Here is a 22,408-nt window from a genome sequence, read left to right as displayed (position 1 = left end):
CGGGAGGGAAATAGAGTTAGCTGAATTGCTGGCTAGAGTGTACACAGGAACAGGAAGCCTGTTACACGATATACACCAGAAAAGAATTTAGGCTACTAATGACAACAGAGCAGACAGTTTGCACTTAAAGCAGAAGGAAAGCATGACAGACCACAAAATAAGGTAGTAACATAGTTTTATTGACCAATATATGTTCATGTATTAGACAGCTGAAAATAGGCTTCATTGTCAGACAACCCCTTTAAGAACTATCTTCAGCATAAAAAAGAACAAGGAGACCTTGAAGTGATTATATGACCCCACATAGCCCTGATCCCAATATCATTAAGTGTGTCTGGGATTATATGAACACATAGAAGGATTTGAGCATATCTATATCCACAGAAAACCTATGCGTAATTCTCCAAGATGTCTGGAGCAACCTTCCTGTAGAGTTCCTTCAAGTGTACATAGAAGAATCAAGGCTCTTTTGAAGACAAAGGGTGTTTACACCAAATATTCATTTGATTTAGATTTCTCATCTGTTCATTCACTTTGCCTTTTGCTAACTGATACAAATGAAAAGCATTCTTATTTTGCAGCATTTTTTCCACACTTGTCTTAAAGGGACACTGACAGATGGCTCAACCCTAACTGGCTCAACACTAACCTGAATATACATGTGGTTAGCGTGGCTGATCCTGAGTACAATGATGTACTCACCGATATTCCTCTCCTGATGAGATAATGACCCGGGGGCCGGCATCAGATGTGCAGATATGATATTTCAAATATGCCTTGCATATTGCAAAATTCTGCTATATCTCGGGGACAGTTGAACAGATTGTGAAAAGGAATACATCATTTTGCTCAAGATTACCCACACTACCCACCTATATATTCAGATTAATGGAGTTGATCCAACTTTCAGTTTCCCTTTAAACATCGTTTAGCCATAGCAAGCTTGTACTGTATTATCACCTCACATTTTTAACTTTCTTGCAAGTGCTGCGATTCTTGGTGACCTACGTGTCAGCAAGACTTGCGACTGTAGTTGCAAAGTTGTAGAATCTATAACTTAGGCTCACTGGCATGGAATGTGATTCTGTCAGGTAACCTTTTTGAGGTCTGGCTGTAAAGTCCAACACTCCTGTCTATAAATAGAAGGAATTTACATGTCATCACTTTCTACACAAACCCACAAGAAGGGAAGCATTTGTTTTAGCATAGTGGCTTCTTAGAGGCATGATTCCATTTTGCATACAGCTTTTCTGGACTTGTTTTTCCTCATCAATGCAAGATATGGTTAGGCTTAGATAGCAACCAGGGGATAAGGGTGGATCAAATGGAACCAAAGACAATTGTAATAAATCCATACAATATTCTCTTCTTAAGTAGGTATATGTATGCTATCACAAACCACCGAAACAATGTTGTAATATTACACTCGGACATTGGATACTTTACTGTGCGACTAAACTAGGCAAGGACATTTAAGGGCTAATTCACATCTATGTGTTGGTTCACATCCCCCCAACCCAAAGCTATAAAAAGGCAGAGAAAAGATGACATCTAACTTCATCCCATTGGTTTTTGTAGCAACCACTTTAGCGAAAGGGGGTAAAAAGTAGATTTTTATGACAAAAATCTGTTCTTGCCTTAGAAAATGTGATGTTTCTCTCTATATGGTGGACTTGGAAAGCCTGTTGTCTTTATCAAGAGTTGTTTTTCAGCTGTATCCATGTAAAAGTATTACTGAAAATTGATAAAGATACACTGGTACAGTAAGAGCTAATATGGACAAAATTTCACAGGAAGAGAATTGTTAGCTCATTAAAACTTAACCTTTAATTGTAACTTATATGATAAAATAAATCCTCCTCAAAAATATGAAAATAAATCAAAAATTAAACAGTGTAGTTAGGATAAAGAACCCAATACCATCTTAGTTCTAAACCATCACCTAACACAGCAAACAGATTTGCAACAATGCACAATGTTGTGTCACTGGACACAATACATAATTCATATTCCTGACGCGTTTCACCCCCCCCCCCCAGCCCCCCCCCCCCCCCCCCCCGCCTATCTGGATAAGACAGAGCAATGCAGGGTTCATCCGGGGAAGTAATAGTAGGAAAATCAGAAACATGCAATATGCAATGATCATGTGATGTGGCTGGTCAATATTTACTGCCAACAATAAAATGATGCACAGTCCAATAAGAACCACTCACTCAGACCCATTGGTGGTGTCCTTGGTGTGGATAAAGTTATGGGGTGGCCGAAAGATAAAGGCTGGTCCCCTGGCAGCAGCAGCAGCAAATATAAAAGTATTAGATTTTTTTTTAATTCAAAAGTTTTCCTTTAGACTGAATATGGGGGAGTTCACTGCAATAGAGATAATTCAGCCCCATTTACTTGTGTGGAGTAGCTGCAGAACCAGACACAACCAATTGATAGATGTGGTGATGTTTTTACTTTTTTATTTTCTATTTTATTTGGGGGGGGGGGGGGGGTCTGTAATAACTGGTTGCATGCTGGGGGGGAGGGGGGGGGGTGTAAATGGAAAAAAAAACCTCTTCTGTGTTTTGGCTATTTCTCCTAGACATGTCCTAGGCACAGCCAGCCCCTGCGAAAAATGGTGGACTTTATGGGGGACCCTTGTTCTTGACATCAAACATATCCTATGGCTATGCCATAAATGTTTGTGATGATAATACCCCTTTAAGCTCCACTTAGGAATATGATGCTGTGTATATTGGATCACTTATATAACACTTTGGAATGCTGATCGCACTGTTGCATTACCAATTATTATTTCATGGCTGCTCTGGCTACTTTATCAACTCAGACCTCAGCAGTAAATCCATGATGATGACAAGACTTTGCAAGTCAACAAATACTACTGCGCAGTAGCCAAAATACCCTATATACCAAGCATATTACCACAATGCAGTGTAAATAATAACCCCTGTCAGCACTAGAGTCCAGAACAACATACCTCCCGAGCAACTGCAAACACCCATGTGCAGCACAACATAGATCCCCAACAGTCCTAGACAAATACAAAATACCTGCTTAGAAATGATTAAAAAAAACACTGCAATATATTCTTCGAAGGTGAACTGGACTACCTTCAACCCTAAGCAATATGGAGGAGACACCAGAGCCAGAGGTAGAAGAAGTTTTAAGCTCTCTACAAACTAGTGCCACCCCCTGCCTGACCTTCTAATATAGGCAACACCAGGTTCCAGGCCTCTGAAGAGAGAGCAATGGGCTCCTTTGGTTCCCTGTATGACAGCACAATATAAGGATACCTACAAGTCACTGGAAGAGCAACAGACACCCAGGCCATGGCATCTTTCCATTTGCAACAATACATAGGAAACATACAGTCTCGGTTCAAAAGGTTTGCAAAGCCATTTCTAAGGCTTTAGGATGCCACTAAATACTCAAGTACTGTTCTACCAATATGTGGCTCTTAGAAGAAGCAGTAATGAAGGAATCTTAGCGCTTTGGAGGGGTACTCTGCTGCCCCATCATACAGAACATTTTGTTCCAAATGCTTTGAGCGGGCAGCGGGGGTCATGATGTCATGACCACGACCCTCGTGACCTCACACCATGCCTCCTCAATGCAAGTGTATGGGAGGGGGCAATCCCCCGCCGCCCGCTCAAAGGGTACCCCTCTAAAGCTCTGAGATTCCTTCATCACTGCTTCTTCTAAGAGCCATATATTGGTAGAACAGTACCTGAGTATTTAGTGGCATCCTAAAGCCTTAGAAATGGCTTTGCAAACCTTTTGAATTGAGACTGTATGTTTCCCTGTATGATCGCTGGGTGCTGCACAGAGATTGCGGCGGTTCCAGCTGCAAGACCCCCACCATCAGACATCTTATTCCCTATCCTTTGGATAAGGAATTAGATGTCTAGGGGCAGAGAACCCCTTTAAGTAACTTGCTCAGTTAGAGAATGATGAAGGTTACATGAATAAGACTCTTACCATTCTTTATTTATTTATTTTAACCCCGTTGTAAGTCCAATGGAATATAGAGTTATGTGGATAAATCCATTGTAAGGGTGGGTTCACACTACTTTTGTAGTGTACGGGTGCCAGATCCGGTTGGGAAGAGCAAAAACCAGCCACTCCTGTATCCCAGACAGATCTGGCCTGAAACTCATTTGTGGTATACGGCTGGGTTCACATCACGTATGTAATGTATTTTAATGAGCCGACCAGACTGAAGCGCTGACTCCGGTCGGCTCATTTTTGTCCCGTATGCAGTTTTCCCACCGTACCTAAAACTGTGGTCCACCAAATGAGCCGGCAGGGATACGGGAGCACCCGGTTTTATCTCCTCCCAGGCGTATGCAGTCCCATATTGCTTAAAACGTGATGTGAACCCAGCCTACCACAGATTTTGGTCCGGTCAGAAAATCGTATACAGGGCGCAAAAATGAGCCGACCGGAGTCAGCGTTTGACTCCATTCAGCTCATTGAAATGAATGGGGTTTGGGCCAGATCCGGCTGGGATACGGGAGCGGACGGTTTTCGCTCCTCCCAACCAGATCTGGTACCTGTACACTGCAAACGTAGTGTGAACCCACCCTAAGAAGTGTTCTGTGTTCTTCCTCGCTGCTTACTATGTTTATGCTCATATTATTACATCATGTCCTGGGGCTCTGTAGAACTACAGAGGGGAGCGATTACACAACCAACAAACTATTTTAATGTTGAAGCATATCAGATCCTATTATGAATGTCATATGTATAAATGATGTAAGACCAGCTCGCTGCCCTATTAATCTATGTTTAATGTATAGCTGGGAACCTTCTCTCATCAAGAGCAGACACAAGGAGTAAATCAGTAAGGATGTATGTCATCGGGGCCACCAATCGCTTGACAGACCCACAGCAAGTACTTTAAAAAAAACACAGCAAGCAGGCAGGAGTTAAAACTATGTGTCATGAACCTACTTGTGCAGGACCAACCTCTGGACACAGCTGGACAGGAAGAAAGAAAAAGAGAAATGCAAGTATATCACACAATGAGGCAGAAGTGATAATACAGTGACTCAGAGGACATGAATGCAGCCCATTGACTGCCAAAGGAAACAGTAAATAGCAGAACTTATGTAAGATGTCACATCGAGTGGGGGGTTTCTCTATCTTACCAGAAGATACAGCAAAAATTACATTGAAAAGACCAAATCCAGATATACCTGATGAGATATGCTTTATGGTAAAAAAAAATTCTATAGTGCATTATAACCCTGAATGCTATTACAATTGTAAAAACAAACAAATTAACTGTTACAAAGCTTTTCTCGTCAGAATGACACAATGTAAAAAATAAAAAAAAAACATATAAAGTAAGAATAATCAGTATAAATCCACATATAAATAGGTTTATATCCATGTAAATGAATAAGGTTCAGGCTTCAAACACCTTCCCTATTAGTTCATACTACACTTATGTTATACTACCTATCCTAATAGCGACAAAAATTGTGAAGCCAAAAGCATGATATTAAGCCAGTTGAGTTCTATATCCTGGCAACTTTTTTGATTTCTCATCATGCAGATTTAGGGTACGTTTACATAGGTGGGATCTATTGTATACTAATACGTGAACATACCCTTAAAGGGGTACTCCATCCACTCTGTGTCGGATGACAGGCGAACACAGACACTACGCAACCTTCATTCATGTCTATCTAGCCGTCACCTCCCATAGACATAAATGGAAGGGGTGTGGCGTGATGTTATGATCAAGGAAGCTCCAGGCTTCTGTGACCGTGACATCGCAGCACAGGCCTGGAGATCACAGAGGGTCCCTGCGGTCGGACCCCTGTGATCAGATATGTTATCCCTTATTCTTTGGATAAGGGATAACATGTCTAGAGATGAAGTACCCCTTTAAAGAGAACCTGTCAAGTTGAACATGCAGTCTGATCTGTGGACACCATGTTATAAAGGAAGAAGAGCTTGGCAGATTGATACAATATTACAAGAAAAGAATCAGTTCAATATAATTCATTATAGTGCAACTACAATGATGTTGCGGCAGCAGAATACACTTTTAGGATACGTTCACAGGGGCAGATCAACAGCGAGTTTTCCGCTGCGAGTTTCAGCTGTGGCCAGTTTTCCCCACCGGAAAACACAGCAGCTTACACTGACTCATTTTCCACTGTGGAAAATCCTCACAGAAAAGCCGCCACAGCTTAGACCTACAGCGGCTTACACCCACAGGGGGAAACTCGCTGTAGACCCTTGTAAACATACCTGGCAACTACATATCCTGCTGCTAAAGTGACAGATACACGGATTTGCCAGGAGTTTTGAAAGTGTATCCTACTGCCTCAACAACATTATGGTTACACTTTTGTTTCAATGCTTATTTTGGGGGTTTAGAGTCCAGTGGGCAGTCTAATTTGTGACTGATAGCATTCTCTATATTACTATGCATACATAAATAGATATCAATCAATGATGAGATTTCTCACTGGACTCTTACGCATAGAAGGGTCTAAAAATTTTAAGTTTAGAAGTTACACCGAATCTTTCCAAAAACTATGTATCAACCTGCTCAGTTACTCCTGCTCTATAACTTGTTGTCCACAGATTGGGCTGAAAATTCATTGTGATGGATTTCCTTTAGTTATAGTGATAATAATTGTACACTCGTGGATGATAGAAATGTATTGCCTTTATACTATTACCCTACAGACCTCTATATCCATGCTGAATATGATATCCGTGTACTTTGCTTTGTTTTTCTGACATACAACTATCGCTATGTAAATTTATCCTGTAATCCTGCCTTCATGTATTCATTCTCTATTGGATGCATATGGCCTTATACAAATATTAGTTTTCATGTTCACCATAGGTTTGTTTTATTGTACAATATTTTATTTCCTAAAGTGTTGTCAAGCTTTAATTCAATAGTTCACAGTAAGGGTATGTTCACACTACAGAATTTCTGCACGTGGAATTGAGCTCTGGATTTCCGCTGTGTAAATCTTAACATTGGTGTGAATGGGCCTTCCGCAGACTCGTTCACATTGCAGAATTTCAGCAGCAGAATTCCGCCACTGAAATCAATCTGCTGAAACAATGAACATGTTCATTAGTTTGGAGGAATTACAATCAGACTGCATTGTCATCAATGGTGACAGTGCAGGTCCGTGCGGACCAACCGCTGAAGGAATTTCTTTTCTTTCTGACCACAGTGCTCTCTGCTGACACCTTTGTCCGTGTCAGGAACTGTCCAGAGCAGGAGAGGTTCGCTATGGGGATTTGCTCCTACTCTGGACACTTCCTGACACGGACAGAGGTGACAGCAGAGAGCACTGTGGTCAGAAAGAAAAGAAAAGTACTGGAAGGATGAAGATTTTTAAATAGAAGTAATTTACAAATATTGAACTGATAAGAAGTAAAGACAGAGCACTGACCGGTAAATATTGAAGCAGGGGAATCTTTATTCTTGATACAGGGACACTGTGCATGGGGGAGCAGACTGCCAGGAACTACTTCGTGCAAATGACCATATCACGCTTCTGCGCTTCCTCAGGCCCTACAGCGCAGAAGCGTGATACGGTAGGGCCTGAGGAAGCGCAGAAGCGTGATACGGTCCGTTGCCTGAAGTTGTTCCTGGCAGTCCGCTCCCCTATGCACAGTGTTCCTGTCTTAAGAATAAATATTCACCTGCTTCAAGATTTACCGGTCAGTACTCCGTCTTTATTTCTTATCAGTTCATGATCTATTACACTGCCTGCACGTAGCAGCACTACCTACTAGGTGTATACTAAGCCACGAGTTTGGAGATACTTATTGTTACGGTGAGCGCTCTGGTCCGGTGCTCCAACCATGATCGCTCACCTCCTCGCTCTCCCAGTCGGGCCACGATTCGCATCGTGGTACGCGCCGCATGCAAATCGCGACCTGTTTCTCACCTGCCTCCGCTCTGTCCTCTGGTTCCTGGCACGCACACCCTGGCCTCATAGGGAGCGCGTGTTGGCTTCTTGAAATTTAAAGGGCCGGTGCATCATTGATTGGTGCCTGGTCCTTCTCCCAGGTTATTTAAGTCAGCTCCACCGCTTCCTCCCTGCCGGATCTTCAGTGCCCATTGCCTGAGATTAAGTGCACTTTTTTCTGTTTGCCTTGCCCATGTTCTAGACCCTTCCACCACGTTTTTGACTACGCACCTTTGCCACCTGCCTTGACCTTCTGCTAAGTCCGACTACGCCTTTGCTTTCTCCATCTGTACCTCGCCTGCCCAGCTACCAGTGTGGTCGAGTCGTATCGGGTGTACTTGGGTGTCGCCTGCCGCAGCAAGCCCGTCCTGCCTTGCGGCGGGCTCTAATGAAGACCAGCAGCACCTTAAACTCCGCTCCCCGATACGGCCCTTGTCATCAGCCTCACAGGTTAGTGGATCCACATCCAGCATCGTTACAGCCCGAGAATCCGGATCTCGCCACTATAGTGGCTCTCCAGTCGCAGCAGTTGGCTCACCAAGTGCAACAGTTAAACCAGTTGTCCGCCATGTTGCAGCAGTTGCTTACTGCCCAGCAACAACTGCAGCAGCCACAGCCTCCTCCTGCTTCTGTAATGCCTCCTGCTCCAGCAGTCACCAGGGGATGCAAGCTCCATTTGTCTCTTCCCGAGAAGTATGAAGGGGATCCCAATTCCTGCCATGGATTTGTGACACAGTGCTCCATGCACATAGAGCTTATGGCAGAACAGCTTCCTACGGAACGAGCAAAGGGGGCCTTTGTTGTCAGTTTGTTAACTGGAAGGGCTCTGGCCTGGGCAACTCCGTTATGGGATCGCAGTGACCCACTCACAGGCAGTCTTCAGGCTTTCCTGAAGGAATTCCAAAGTGTTTTTAAATAACCTGCACAAGCTTCTTCCGCTGAAATGGCTTTGCTGAGCCTTTCTCAGGGTAACTTCTCTGTGGGCGAATATGCTATCCAATTTCGTACCCTGGCTACAGAGTTATCCTGGAATAATGAAGCTCTTTGCGCCACTATCAAAAGAGGACTTTCTAGCCAAATTAAAGATGTCCTTGCTGCCCGGGAATTGCCATCTACTTTAAATGATCTCATACAGCTGGCCTCTCGGATTGATATCCGTTTCTCTGAAAGACGTGAGGAACAACGTCAAGAAAGGGAGTCTGCACAACCTCGGCCTTTCCTCGCCTGGCACCAGTCTTCCAGCAACCACCGCAACCTTCTACGTGGCCTCCTACAGTGGAGGCTATGCAGGTGGATTGGTCTCGCCTTACTCTGGAGGAAAGAACTCACCATCGAGCTGAGAATCTATGTCTCTCCTGTGCCAGTGCAGATCATTTCTTCAAAGATTGTCCTGTACGTCCACAGTCACTGGGAATGCTCGCACCTAGGGTTTGTGGGAGAGGCCTCCCATCTTTCTCTACCCTCCAAAGAGAGAATTTCCGTTCTTGCCTTCCTAGACTCTGGTTCCACGGGAAATTTTATTGATGACTCCATAGTACATAGGTATCATCTGCTGGTGTCTCGCCTGTTGAAGCCTTTGTACATCTCTTCGGTCAACAGAGAAAATCTGGACTGTACTGTGCCATTTCGCACAGAACCATTGTCTATGCAGGTTGGAGTCTTGCATACGGAGAACTTGTCCTTCTATGTACTACCTCATTGTTCCTCCGCTCTTCTGCTTGGCCTTCCTTGGTTGCAACTCCATGCCCCACAGCAAGATTGGAAAACTGGAGTAGTTCTCTGATGGGGACCTTTTTGCTACAACAACTGTATTCATACACTTCTGTCTCCTTCTACTCCTCTGCCCAGTTTGCTATGGTTTTTTCAGGACTTTGCTGACGTCTTCAGTGAGAAACAAGCTGAAGTTTTACCACCTCATTATCCATACGATTGTCCTATTCACTTATTGCCCGGAACTAGTCCTCCTCGGGGCAGAATTTACCCTTTGTCTATTCCCGAAACTCAGGCCATGTCAAAATACATTCAAGAAAACTGTCAAAAAGGCTTTATCAGGAAGTTTTCTTTCCCAGACGGAGCCGGATTCTTCTTTGTGGAAAAGAAAGACAGTTCTTTGCGAACTTGCATTGATTATCGTGGCCTGAATAAAATTACCGTCAAGAACCGCTATCCACTTCCATTGATCTCGGAATTATTTGATCATCTGCGTGGAGAAAATTCTTCTCTAAACTTGACATTCGTGGGGTCTATAGCTAGATTCGCATACGAGAAGGTGACGAAAGGAAGTCTGCATTTAATACTCGTGAGTACCTTGTAATGCTATTCAGACTCTGTAATGCTCCTGCAGTCTTCCAGGAGTTCGTCAATGATATCTTTTGTGACCTCCTATACTCCTGTGTCGTAGTCTATTTAGACAACATTCTCATCTACTCACCCAATGTACAGATTCATCGTTCCCACATGCGTCAGGTCCTACAACGTCTCCGAGACAATCATCTCTATGTAAAACTGGAGGAGTGTATTTTCGAACAAAAACAGTCTTCCTTTTCTGGGTTATATCGTTACCAGTCAAGGTCTTAAAATGGACCTTAACAAATTGTCTGCTGTACTGTATTGGCCAAGACCATCAGGCTTGAGAGCTATTCAGCGCATCCTCGGTTTTGCCAATTACTATCGGCAATTTATTCCTCATTACTCCACCTTGGGAGCACCCTTCTAATCCTAAGGTTTGGACTCCAAAGGCTGAAGAGGCTTCTAAACTGTTGAAATCCGCCTTCGCTTCAGCTTGGTTGATGAACAAGTGCAGAATTTCTCCACCATCTGGCAGAAGACTCGTCAATCTCTTTTGTATGCCACTTCTCGTATAAAGTCTCAGGCGGACGAGAAAAGGCATTGGTTGTCAACGAAGTATATCCACTTTAAGGTTATAAACTGGGCCCTCGCTATCTGGGTCCTTATTAGATCAAGAAACGTCTAAACCCCGTGGCCTATTCTCTCCATCTGCCATCCTCTCTCCGGATCTCGAATTCCTTCCATGTCTCCCTCTCACCTACTCCCATCTCAGGTACCTCCGATGTTCATGTTGGTAAAGAAATTTTGGACTCCAAGTTTATCAGAGGAAAATGTTTTTTCCTTGTGGATTGAAAAGGATTCGGGCCGGAGGAGAGGTCTTGGGAACATCCTTTAACAGTGACCTCATTCGGAAATTCTTGTCCTCCAAAAAGAGGGGGAGACCTAAAGAGGGGGTACTGTTGCGGTGAGCGCTCCAGTCTGGCGCTCCGACTGTGAGCACTCACCTCCCCGCTCTCCCGGCTGGGCCGCGATTTTCATCGCGGGGCGCACCCGCATGCTAATCGCGACCTGCGCCCGCATGCTAATTGTGACCCGCTTCTCACCTGCCTCCGCTCTGTCCTCTGGTTCCTGGCACACGCGTCCCTGCCTCCTAGAGTGCGCACGCCAGCTTCATGTAATTTAAAGATCCAGTGCACCATTGGTTGGTGCCTGGTCCTTCTACCAGGTTATTTAAGTCAGCTCAGCCTCTTCCTCCCTGCCAGATCTTCAGTGCCCATTGCCTGAGATTAAGCATACTTTTGTCTGTTTGCCTTTCCCGTGTTCTAGGCCCTTCCTCTCCTCCTTCGTTTTTGACTATGCACCTTTGCCACCTGCCTTGACCTTCTGCTAAGTCCAACGCCTTTGCCTTATCCATCTGTACCTCGCCTGCCCAGCTACCAGTGTGGTCGAGTCGTAACGGGTATAGCAACCCGGGTGTCGCCTGCCGCAGCAAGCCCATCCTGCCTTGCAGCACCTTAGACTCCGCTCCCCAATACGGCCCGTGTCATCAGCCACAAAGGTCAGTGGATCCACATCCGGCATCGCTACACATATGGTGCATAGAGTGTGAACAGAGTCTAGGACATATAGGTGGAAAGGTGCTGTAACCATTACTATCCTTGCTGTAGAATGATAATTTACAAATCTGTTTAACTTTCTGGCACCAGTTGATTTAAAAAAATAATTTTCCACCCGAGTACCCCTTTAAGGGCTCAAATTATGTCCACCAAACTGAGGACTACGTATCAGAATAACTATCTTCTTAGAAAAACATAAATATTGATGTACATACAGACATTTATATAGCACCTTAAGGGCCTTCTAAATGATGAGGCAAATCGGTGTGGTAGACAGCTCCAGATTACTTTGATTTAGATCAATTACTCCTGTATGTGTTCTATAACAGGGGGCTACCCAGACCAATTTCTTTTTTTGTACCCAAGGATCCCATCTGACCCTGTACACATATGTTACCCCATTTGAGCATTTGTGGGCTCAATAATTATCCTTGTTTAATAAGTTTCTGAATATAGATAAAAATTAGGGGGTATGTATGGTTAACATATGTTATGGAGAAAAGAAAGAAACTTCTCACTATCCTGCCTATTGAGGAGAGTGTATTTAGACTCGAATGCTTGCATTTTGTCATTTGATCTCCCTTAGCTCAATATCTGAGAAATCATTGTTTTATTATTTCTATTTACTGCCAAGATGCAAAGATATATATTTTTTTCTTTTTAAACAGTCAACAAGGATATTGTTATAACTTAAATTGGAAATTGACCTAAAAATGTCATAAAATGAAGTAGTTTGAAAATCTTTCTGACTTTTAAATTAGGGATGAGTAGGATGGAGGTGGCCAAAACAGATAACAGATGAATTATTTACACGAAAATGTCGGGACTAGTTTATAAGATGACGAGAAACAAATAAGAATCCTTGTAACCATGCTGCACCGGTACACAGTGTACACAATCCTCCTCTACTGCTGTCACCAATGTCTGTTTCTAAATATACAACCTGGCATAGATAGGAGTGAAGGAAAGTAGATTAAATCCCTGAGCCAATATGCAGCTGTGTACTGATCTTTACTGTGATATATTAGCACAAACATTTATGCTATTATTCCATTATTAAAAGCCATTGAAAGGTTGGTTGGCAGCTCAGTGATTCCATCCCCCTACCTTCAGCTGTCATCCAGTCATTTGCATCTTATGACTCTTCTTCCTTTTTATCCACTAGTCAATATCCAGCACAAACAAAAGGAAGAACAGTTTACATTTCTGAGAAAAGCCAAATCAGATCCAAATATCCACAATGCCTCTAATCCAAAGCTTTCCCAACTTTTCATGTCGGTCACTCCCTTTTAGACATGCGTAGTTTGGTGACACCTCCCTCGCAGTACCGCCAATATGCATGTATCACTTGGTGCTTCCTACGACCCACAACACGATACTTGTATCAGCATTACAAATGTGGCTGCTACTTCCTGTGCCATGACATCCCCCCCCCCACTTTATCACCCCTGTGCCATTTCATTCCCCTTTATCACCCCCTGTGCCATTTCATTCCCCCCATTGATCTCACCCTGTGCCATTTCATTTCTCACCCCCTTTAAACCCTCCTTGTGCCACATCCTCCCCCTTAACCCCCTGTGCCATTCCATTCTCCCTCATTGATTCCCTTTGCCATTTCATTCCCCTTTATCATTCCTGTGTCACATGATTCACCCCTGCCCCCCCCCCCCGATCCTGCCCAGTGTTAATTCATCCCTTCATTTGATCACTCTCTGTGCCACATCATTACCCCCTCTTTTCCATCCCCTGTGCCACATTATCCCCCCCCCCTTGAACCTCGTCTGTGCCATTTTATCCCACCCCCTTAACCACCCCCTGTGGCAAGCCTAGGTGGAGCATCAGCATCTAGGCAGGTCTGATGAGTGATGTCCTCCTGCGGGGCTCCAGGGTATGTCAGGGATGTCACTCGCCAGTCCCAGCAGCCACTGTAGCTCACTGATCTCAAGCGGCCATTTTTTTAAGATCAGCAGCAGGGTCATTGGACCAGCGGCATCTGCTGCTGCGCGACAGGGCGGTCTTGTGACACACCTGGGGACTGCCGCCAACACATTAATGTGTCATGATGCCCAATTTGGAAAGCCCTGCTCTGACTCGTCTCACTTTCCATGCAAAAGCAAATGTTTGCTCTGGGTATAGCTGTGTGCTAGGCAGCAATGCATATTATAAATGTAAATGTCACTACCACTGGCATTTGTTTTTACAGATAGTGCTGCCATATTTTTAACGCATCAAAAATGGTTGATGTACATGGATGTTACATGGAATATCTCAGCTGTTATATCTGTTTAAATAATGGTATTCTACATGAAATAAGAACACTGGAGAAAATCTGTATTATGCCATCCCTCTGTTATTCCTCCTGGAAATGTTCACATTGACAACTGGGCGTGACCACACTGTCAGATCTGTACATTAAATGTGTGTAGGGAAATGCCTTATTGTCATTTTTATATTTTTTTTATTTTTAAATACATATACAGGGGGAATAACAGAAACACAGAATGACAGGAAGTTCTAAAAATAGTAAGCACCACAACTGTATTCATAGAAAATAAAAATTTTTACTTTTTGGGGTATGTCCTCACAGGCAAAACCGGCATGATTTTTGATAATACTCTGATTTCCGGATCACTTTAGAAAACCCTGCTTCTACTGATCTCAATTGCACAGGAGAAACCATGCAAACTTTCTGTGTGTTTAAAGGGGTACTCCACTGGTCAGAGTTTGGGACATTTCAGGCCACGCCCCTCAATGCAAGTCTATGGGAGGGGGCGCGCCCCCTCCCATAGACTTGCATTGAGGGGGCGTGGCTTGACATCACGAGGGGCATGGCCGATCCCCGCAGCGCGCACTAAATGTTCCGAATGCTGGCCGGTGGAGTACCACGTTAAGCTATGAAGCTCCAATTAAATTCAATGAAAACTTCAGGGCTGTGCCTTTCTACACTGCCCACTGCTCATAGACAGTAGTGCAGCCCTTTACAGAGGTGCAGGGTTTGCCCGTGTGAACATAACCTTAAGCTGATTATGTTCACAACTTTATTTTGGACAAATAATGACTACACAATACTCTACCGAGGACTAGTGTCAAAATGTATCTCAAATGGCCTATTCAGTCTTTATACTGACACATTAACCACCATACAAATCAGAACCATTGCCAGCAGACAAGTACGGTTACTAACAAGCTAAATGCATTGTAGACAACATAAAGGGATTTACCTATATAGCACAGCTACAACAAATACAGCGATGTGAAGCAAGCACGCCACTACTGCCCCCAAGGGAGGAAGGAGAGGGTCTGGATACAGAGGGCCACCAAGGGCTCGGTCATTGCCCATGTCTCCTAAGGGTAAACAGCGGACTACAGATTTCCCAACCTGTTCCAGAAGGGATCAGAATCTTCCTCTTGCTTATGGTTCAGGGCAGGATCCTTGCTGTGTAAAATCCTGGAATAAATGAACTGGGCAACAAAATTCATAATTTCCTTTCTTGTTTTCCTCTTTTTCCAGATACAACACCAAGCAGTGGCGTCACCCCACCCTGTGTAGGGCTTTTTACTTGACTCTTTCGCTTTTCTCTCTTATATGTTTGGATCACAGGACACTGGCAAACACACAGAGGGTGGCTGAAAGTTGGCTCCCGCTATATATAGAGCTTACTAGGCATGCCAACCTGTCCCTGCCAATTTCCCTCACACCTCGGATTATACTGTACTTTGAAGATGGAGAATTGACTAAGTCCCTTAGAGGCTTAAAGACTATCTCTTTGCTACATCACTGCCCCAGTTCATTTTATTGTCAGGTTTAATCCTTTTACTTGTGGGAAGACACAGACAAAAAGAAGCTATAAACATGGTTATTCCAATGCCTACTGCTGTAAGAAGTTATGGATAGGCAGACTATACATGATACATTTGTTAAAAAATTCAGTGTAGATACATTTAATGGATACTTCAAATGGATGCTGAATTTAAGAAACCAAACATAAAGATTGTTTCTTTCTTTCAATTGACTAAATAAAAGGTCTGAACTTAAAGGGGTACTCTGTTGCACACATCTCATCCTTTGGATAGGGGATAAGATGTTTGATCACGAGGGTCCTGCCGCTGGGGACCCCCGGACCCCCATGACTGGCTATGCAGGCTGCCCCCCACCTCTATTCAAGTCTATGGGAGTACTAGCCGTCGGGCCCCTCCAATAGACATGAATGGAGGGGGCGTGGTGTGACGTCACGAAGCTGGGGATAAGATGTGTGCATCGGAGTACCCCTTTAACATAGATAGCCATGTTATTGCTGGAAGAGACACTGGCTAAAATGCAGCCCAAGGCCTCATCTACACAACTGGGTTTACTGTTTGTAAAGTTGTACAATTTTATAATTTTATTGTATATTTTATGTTTCAATTTCTTTATATTTTCTAGACATTTATATTTTCTAGACATTTCTTTTCTACTTTTGCCAATAATGAATAAGAACACTCACAGGCTGTAAACCAGTTTATGACTAGCGGCAGGGGTGTGACTAGAGGGTGCAGAGGTAGCAGTCACATCAGTGCCTTGGGGCCTAGAGGGTCCCCCAAGGCACATCTGCCCTATAAGAGACCAGCATTACAAATGGCACACGGGGCCAGATTTTGTATTGGGGCCCAGAACCTACAAGTTTTGCCTCTGGTTATCATTGTTTTCTGTCTAGGTTATGTTTTAGGAGTTGTACATTTTTAGGAAAATGCTGCTACTGATGTATTTGGCTCACAGAGCAGGGCCTATCTGGACACAAATGTTCCCACTTTTCAGCTGGGAGAAGGACTGGCTATGTAAGACAGTGTTCCCCAACCAGTGATTAGGGTACCACATGTGGCTCCAATGGGTGTGCATCTACAATTTTGAGCTTTTTAGCTTGTAAATGTGAACAATATTGCTCTTATTCACTGATGACAAAGTCATCTTGAAAACTGAAATATGGTGTATATTATATAGTTAGAACTTCTTGTTTATTATATTATTTATTACAAATCTAAAACTGGAAACCCCTTTAAAAGAGAACTTTAAGAAATGTTGAGACAACCACTTAATATTTCTGGATGCCCTGTGGAAACATTTCTCTTCCCTAGAAATCTTATCCCCTATCCAAACGATAGGGGATTAGATGTCTGATTGCGGGGGTCGTGATGTCAAGGCCATGCCCCTCGCAACCATCACAGTGATTTCTGTCTTTAAACAGTAGCTGTGCTGTAGCGAGAGTGCTTACAAATCCTATGTTATCTCATCCGCAGACCTGAAATGGCTGCTTAATCTAAGCTTGGAATGAATTCCTCCACTAAGGTAAAAGGTCACTAGGATGTCTGATGGAATCTTAGAGAGTATGTCAACTTGTCCTTCCAGATATGCTTATAGAAAGGTATTTTTGGACAACTTAGTAAAATGCTTGTACTATAAGCTCTTTCTTGGACTTTCTAGAATCTCAAAGATGTATTGTGAATTTAGTGAATACTTAATCTGTTTATAGATATACTGAAAATTCTTCTTGGTGAACCATTTTTTAAAATGATTGTAATGCTATGGAAAATTGTTTACAATTGACTATGTTTACAATTGATTTTGGTGAACATTAAATGGGCAGATAAAAAACTTTTTATATGTTGTACATCTTGGCAAAACAATAGTTTTTTTAATATACTTCTATAAAAATAAAATAACATTTTATTAAAGAAATCTGCCTTCGAAAATCCCACCACTAGGGGTCCCCATACCTCCTGGGACACTGATATGTCCCACTGCAGCATGAGCGTGTCCAAGGGTCATGGACACGAGGTGGCTGATTGACAAGGCTGAAGGGGGAACACAGCCTGCAGCAACACTGATGTAACACAGTTTTACCAATCATGTTCCTCCAGATGTTGAAAAAATACAACTCCAAGCATGCCTGGACAGTCAAAGGATGTAGGTGCATTCAGGGAGTTGCAGTTTTGCAAAAGCTGCAGGTAGACATATGAAGGCAGCACTGCTGCAAAAAAGACTTATCCAAACACTGTACCTCCAACTATTCCAAAACTACAAGTCCCAGCATTACAGCACTGCCTAAGGTTGACACACATGAATGACATAGAAAAATCTAAGTTAGGTTGGGTTCACATCACGTTTTCTCCCATACAGGAGCGCATACGGCAGGGCGGAGCTAAAACCTCGTGCTTCCGTATGCCTTCATATGTGCTCCCATATGTAATTCATTTCAATGAGAAGGCCGGAGTGAAACGTTCAGTCCGGTTGGCTCATTTTTGCGCCGTATGCGCTTTTACAACCGGACCTAAAACCGTGGTTGACCACAGTTTTAGGTCCTGTGGAAAAAGCACATCAGCGCAAAAATGAGCCGACCGGACCGAACGTTTCACTCCGGCCGGCTCATTGAAATGAATTACATATGGGAGCGCATTCGAAGGCATACAGGAGCGCAAGTTTTTAGCTACCCCCTGTCGTATGCGCTCCTGTATGGGAGAAAACGTGATGTGAACCAGCCTTTATACACTCACCATATTGTCTTTGGAGATAGAGTACAGGCAATCTCCAATAATCATTGTATGTGTGTACAGCATAAATCCAGAGAGGAAAGGGTTACAGTGCAGGGCTGCCAGGCTCGCTCCCAAGAGCAGTGAGTCAGCAGGATGAGGGAGGGGAGGAGTCATACAGTGTAGGCAAGAGAGGGACACTCTCCCTCCCTTTGACAAGATGGAAAAGACAGTGAGCAGCTGTAACATGCTATTTTTTTTTTAGAGAAATATCGGTGATAGAGACATACAAATAACATGCACATGATCAGGATGAGGTACTGAGTAACATGTAACAGTTTTTTTTAATTTATGGGATCTGACAGGTACGCTTTAACTATCTGTTGTCCATTTAAGGCATCCATGGGTTACCAACAACATGCAGCCTCTGAACACCTATGATCTTATTATAGATGTCCCTTTCCTAATGATTAATAAAGGAATATCACCTTTGCAGTGTCACATACCCTAGGTATTGTCAGTAAGATTTTATATTTCTGATAGATCACTAGCTTGAAATAATGATACATCTTGAATTCTGTAAAATTTAGCTGCCATCCATATTACAATCCAGGATTTTCTATGATCCAGGATCTACTAGACAACTTGACACTTCTATAGTCCCATTTTTGTCTAGTAGTGCCAATGTTATGCTTCATGGTACTTATATGTCATCTAGCTATTTCTGAGCCTTGACAACAACTCCAGCTGTGGTCCAGCCAACACAAGGATGATGGGGGGTTATAAGGTTAAAAACTTGTACCATTTTTTTGCAACCAGGCTCTTCCCTGTGGTGCTCCTCTTCCAGCTGTTTAGACAGTCTTTTTGGTCTATATATAATGTTGTTTGTCCTTTTGATGGTGAATGTCGAACATTACATAAGAGTTGTTATTCTCTCACCATCAGATGGCAGATCAATAGTAGCGTTCAACAGCTCACCCCTTCTTTTCTAACTTTCCCATGCACAGGCTTGACCGGACTTGCCCCCGGCCCTTGGTAAGTACGTAGAAACAGGAAAAGTAGTCCAGGACGGTACTCATTTTGAAGTGCAATTTTTCTTTATTCAGAAAAATTGCACTGCAAGACGAGTACCGTTCTGGACTACTTTTTCTAACGCGTTTCCCTCCAAGTGCAATGCGTTAGATGTTTTTACTCCTTGTGAACAAGTTCCTGAAAAAAGAAAAATCGGACTGCAAGACAAGTAACGTGCTGGACTACTTTTTCTGTTTCATCAGATGGAAGATAGCATTACCAAGAGTAGGGTAGGCAGAGAGGAGAGGATGAGCTTCATATCTCCAGCACCCAACATCACTGCTAGCCACTACCCTACTCACATGTTTCCCTTTTATACACAGCCATAAATATATGCATAAACTTCCGGAGCTGGAAAATATACCACAAATCTGCCTTGTGTGACTATACCCTAACAGGAGAAGACAGAGGAGCTCTTGTGTTCTTTATAAGCTGTAGAAGGGATCCAGAGCTAACCTTTGGTATTGACTGATTCTGGACAACCAGTGCAAATAAGAAAAATACATTTTATTTTAGCAACAGCTCGAAATGTGTTGTCTGTTGTAAATAAACTTTTTTTTTAAATTTAACACTGGTTGTCCAGAATGAATATCACTAGCTGACATCATCTTAGGATACTTTTATCCTGTTTTTCTGGACAACTTCTGACATGATACCACTACATATTTGGGGGTTGTGCACATAGAGCACCTCTGTTTGTTCTTTTTTGTATACATTTGTGTTCTCAATGATTAGACAGTGTACAGGAGTGTTCCTGATGATTTTCCTATAGGGGCAGCTGTACCATATAAGTTTGCTCTCCCTGGTGTCCACTCATCAGGCACATGATTGCCACATGCAATCCCCTTCCACCACTTCAGAATCACTGCTAGTCCTTAGAACAGAGGTATACATATATATATTAACATAACTATAAAAAAAAACTGAAATAAAAATATTTTTACATAGTGCACACTAGAAACACATCACTAAGCTGATGGGACTAAACAGCTTTATAAATGAAAGAACCTCAACTTGAGAACCTCTATGTTCCCACAGGCTGTACTTTCTGCATTGTACTTTACCAGTGTTTTCTGGACAGAAATGTAGCATAAAAGTCACAGCCACACCTCAGACAAAAATGTTGTAGACTTCTGTGGCTTCTGATCTTATTTTTAGACTTATTCCCAAACCCTAAACCTTGACGTCTAGGACTGACCACCTTATTTTGCAGAGCTCGGATACAACGGAACATTGTGTTGAAATTACAACTAGAGATGAGCGAAGTTACAGCAATTCGATTCATCACGAACTTCTCGGCTAGGCAGTTGCTGACTTTAGCCTGCATAAATTAGTTCAGCTTTCAGGTGCTCCGGTGGGCTGGAGACTCTCCTAGGACTGACCACCTTATTTTGCAGAGCTCGGATACAACAGAACATTGTGTTGCAATTACAACCAGAGATGAGCGAACTTACAGTAATTTGCTTCGTCTCAAACTTCTCGGCTCGGCAGCTGCTTTCTTTATCCTGCATAAATTAGTTCAGCTTTCAGGTGCTCCGGTGGGCTGGAGACTCTCCTAGGACTGACCACCTTATTTTGCAGAGCTCGGATACAACGGAACATTGTGTTGCCAGTACAACTAGAGATGAGTGAACTTACAGTAATTCGATTTGTCACAAACTTCTCGGCTCTGCGTTTGCTTACTTTAACCTGCATAAATTAGTTCAGCTTTCAGGTGCTCCGGTGGGCTGGAAAAGGTGGATACAGTCCTAGGAGAGAGTCTCCAGCCCATCGGAGCACCTGAAAGCTGAACTAATTTATGCAGGCTAAAGTCAGCAAACGCAGAGCCGAGAAGTTCGTGACGAATCGAATCACTGTAAGTTCGCTCATCTCTAATTACAACATTAGGGAAGTATCACCTACCACCGTCTGCAGAATTCCTTTCCATAGCCTTTGACTCCTTTTCCAAGAGGAACTGCATTAATGCATCTTTCTGCTCTAGGAGGCAAATTTAGGCACCAAAATGGGGCCCCAGTTTTCTATGGCCCCCTCCTGTACTGCTATGTACACCATGGGGGAGATTTATCAAATCCTGTCCAGAGGAAAAGTTGCTGAGTTGCCCATAGCAACCAGATTGCTTCTTTCATTTTTCAGAGGCCTTCTTAAAAATGAAAGAAGTGATCTAATTGGTTGCTATGGGCAACTCAGCAACTTTTCCTCTGGACAGGAATTGATAAATCTCCCCCCATATGTCTGTCGACGTTTTCCATGAACTCCAGATAATATACTTTACTTTCAAAATAAATTAAAAGCCCTTTGTAATGTCCAGAATCAGAATAGAGAAATCTCATTGCAATTCACTCATCACTCACAGATTAACTCATTCCGTTCAGCTGGCTAGTTACATGAATATGGTCACTGAACAGCTCGTGGCCAGAGGTCAGGCCATAACCTGATACCATTAGAAGAAAGGGTCCCGGCACTCAGAAGCTTTTGAAATCTCAAAGGTTTTATTTATGCAACATGCATAGCATACAGGGTAGGTACGCGTTACGGCTCAATAGCCTTTGTCAACCAGTACAGGTAACTGTTAGAATGCAGCTTATATAATTACATCCGGTTCACAGGTACCATGTCATTAATTGCTATCATTCAAAGCACATGATGTACTGTGAAGATGTATACATATTGAAAACAATATAAAATGAAAAAAAGTAAGAAAACAAATCATTAATAGAAAATTTTCATAGCGGAGATTTCCGTAGAGTGCAGATTCATTTCCCGCTCTGTAAAGAAATTAGCAAATATATACATTAACTCATGCCATTCAGGTCAACATATATCTATAATAATCGTGAAAGTTCATAATCGCGGTTCATACCGCGCGGCTCCAGAGTCCCTAAACGGTGTATCCAAAACGCTTCCTTCTGGATGAGTAATTTTTTAATATCACCACCTCTCTGTGGTTGCACGACCTCATCAATCACC

General features: G+C 43.0%; 1 protein-coding gene across 2 annotated transcripts in view; it reads right to left on the bottom strand.

The window, feature by feature from the left end:
* The window catches only part of LOC130282760 (L-threonine ammonia-lyase-like), a 102,144-nt gene extending 80,622 nt beyond the window's left edge, over window positions 1-21,522 (bottom strand). The window contains exons 1-2 of one of the 2 annotated variants that reach the window (XM_056531390.1): window positions 21,344-21,522; window positions 15,088-15,314 (exon numbers count right to left, since the gene is read on the bottom strand). In XM_056531390.1, the coding sequence (XP_056387365.1) occupies window positions 15,088-15,206 (119 nt within the window). In that variant the 5' untranslated portion in view covers window positions 15,207-15,314; window positions 21,344-21,522. The remainder of the gene's footprint in view (window positions 1-15,087; window positions 15,315-21,343) is intronic. The other variant, XM_056531391.1, reaches the window with a different exon arrangement.
* Window positions 21,523-22,408: the final 886 nt, after the last annotated feature.

The sequence above is a fragment of the Hyla sarda genome, chromosome 7 (genome assembly GCF_029499605.1).
Source record: "Hyla sarda isolate aHylSar1 chromosome 7, aHylSar1.hap1, whole genome shotgun sequence".
NCBI classification, from domain to species: Eukaryota; Metazoa; Chordata; class Amphibia; order Anura; family Hylidae; genus Hyla; species Hyla sarda.
This window is presented reverse-complemented; position numbering and strand designations above follow the sequence as displayed.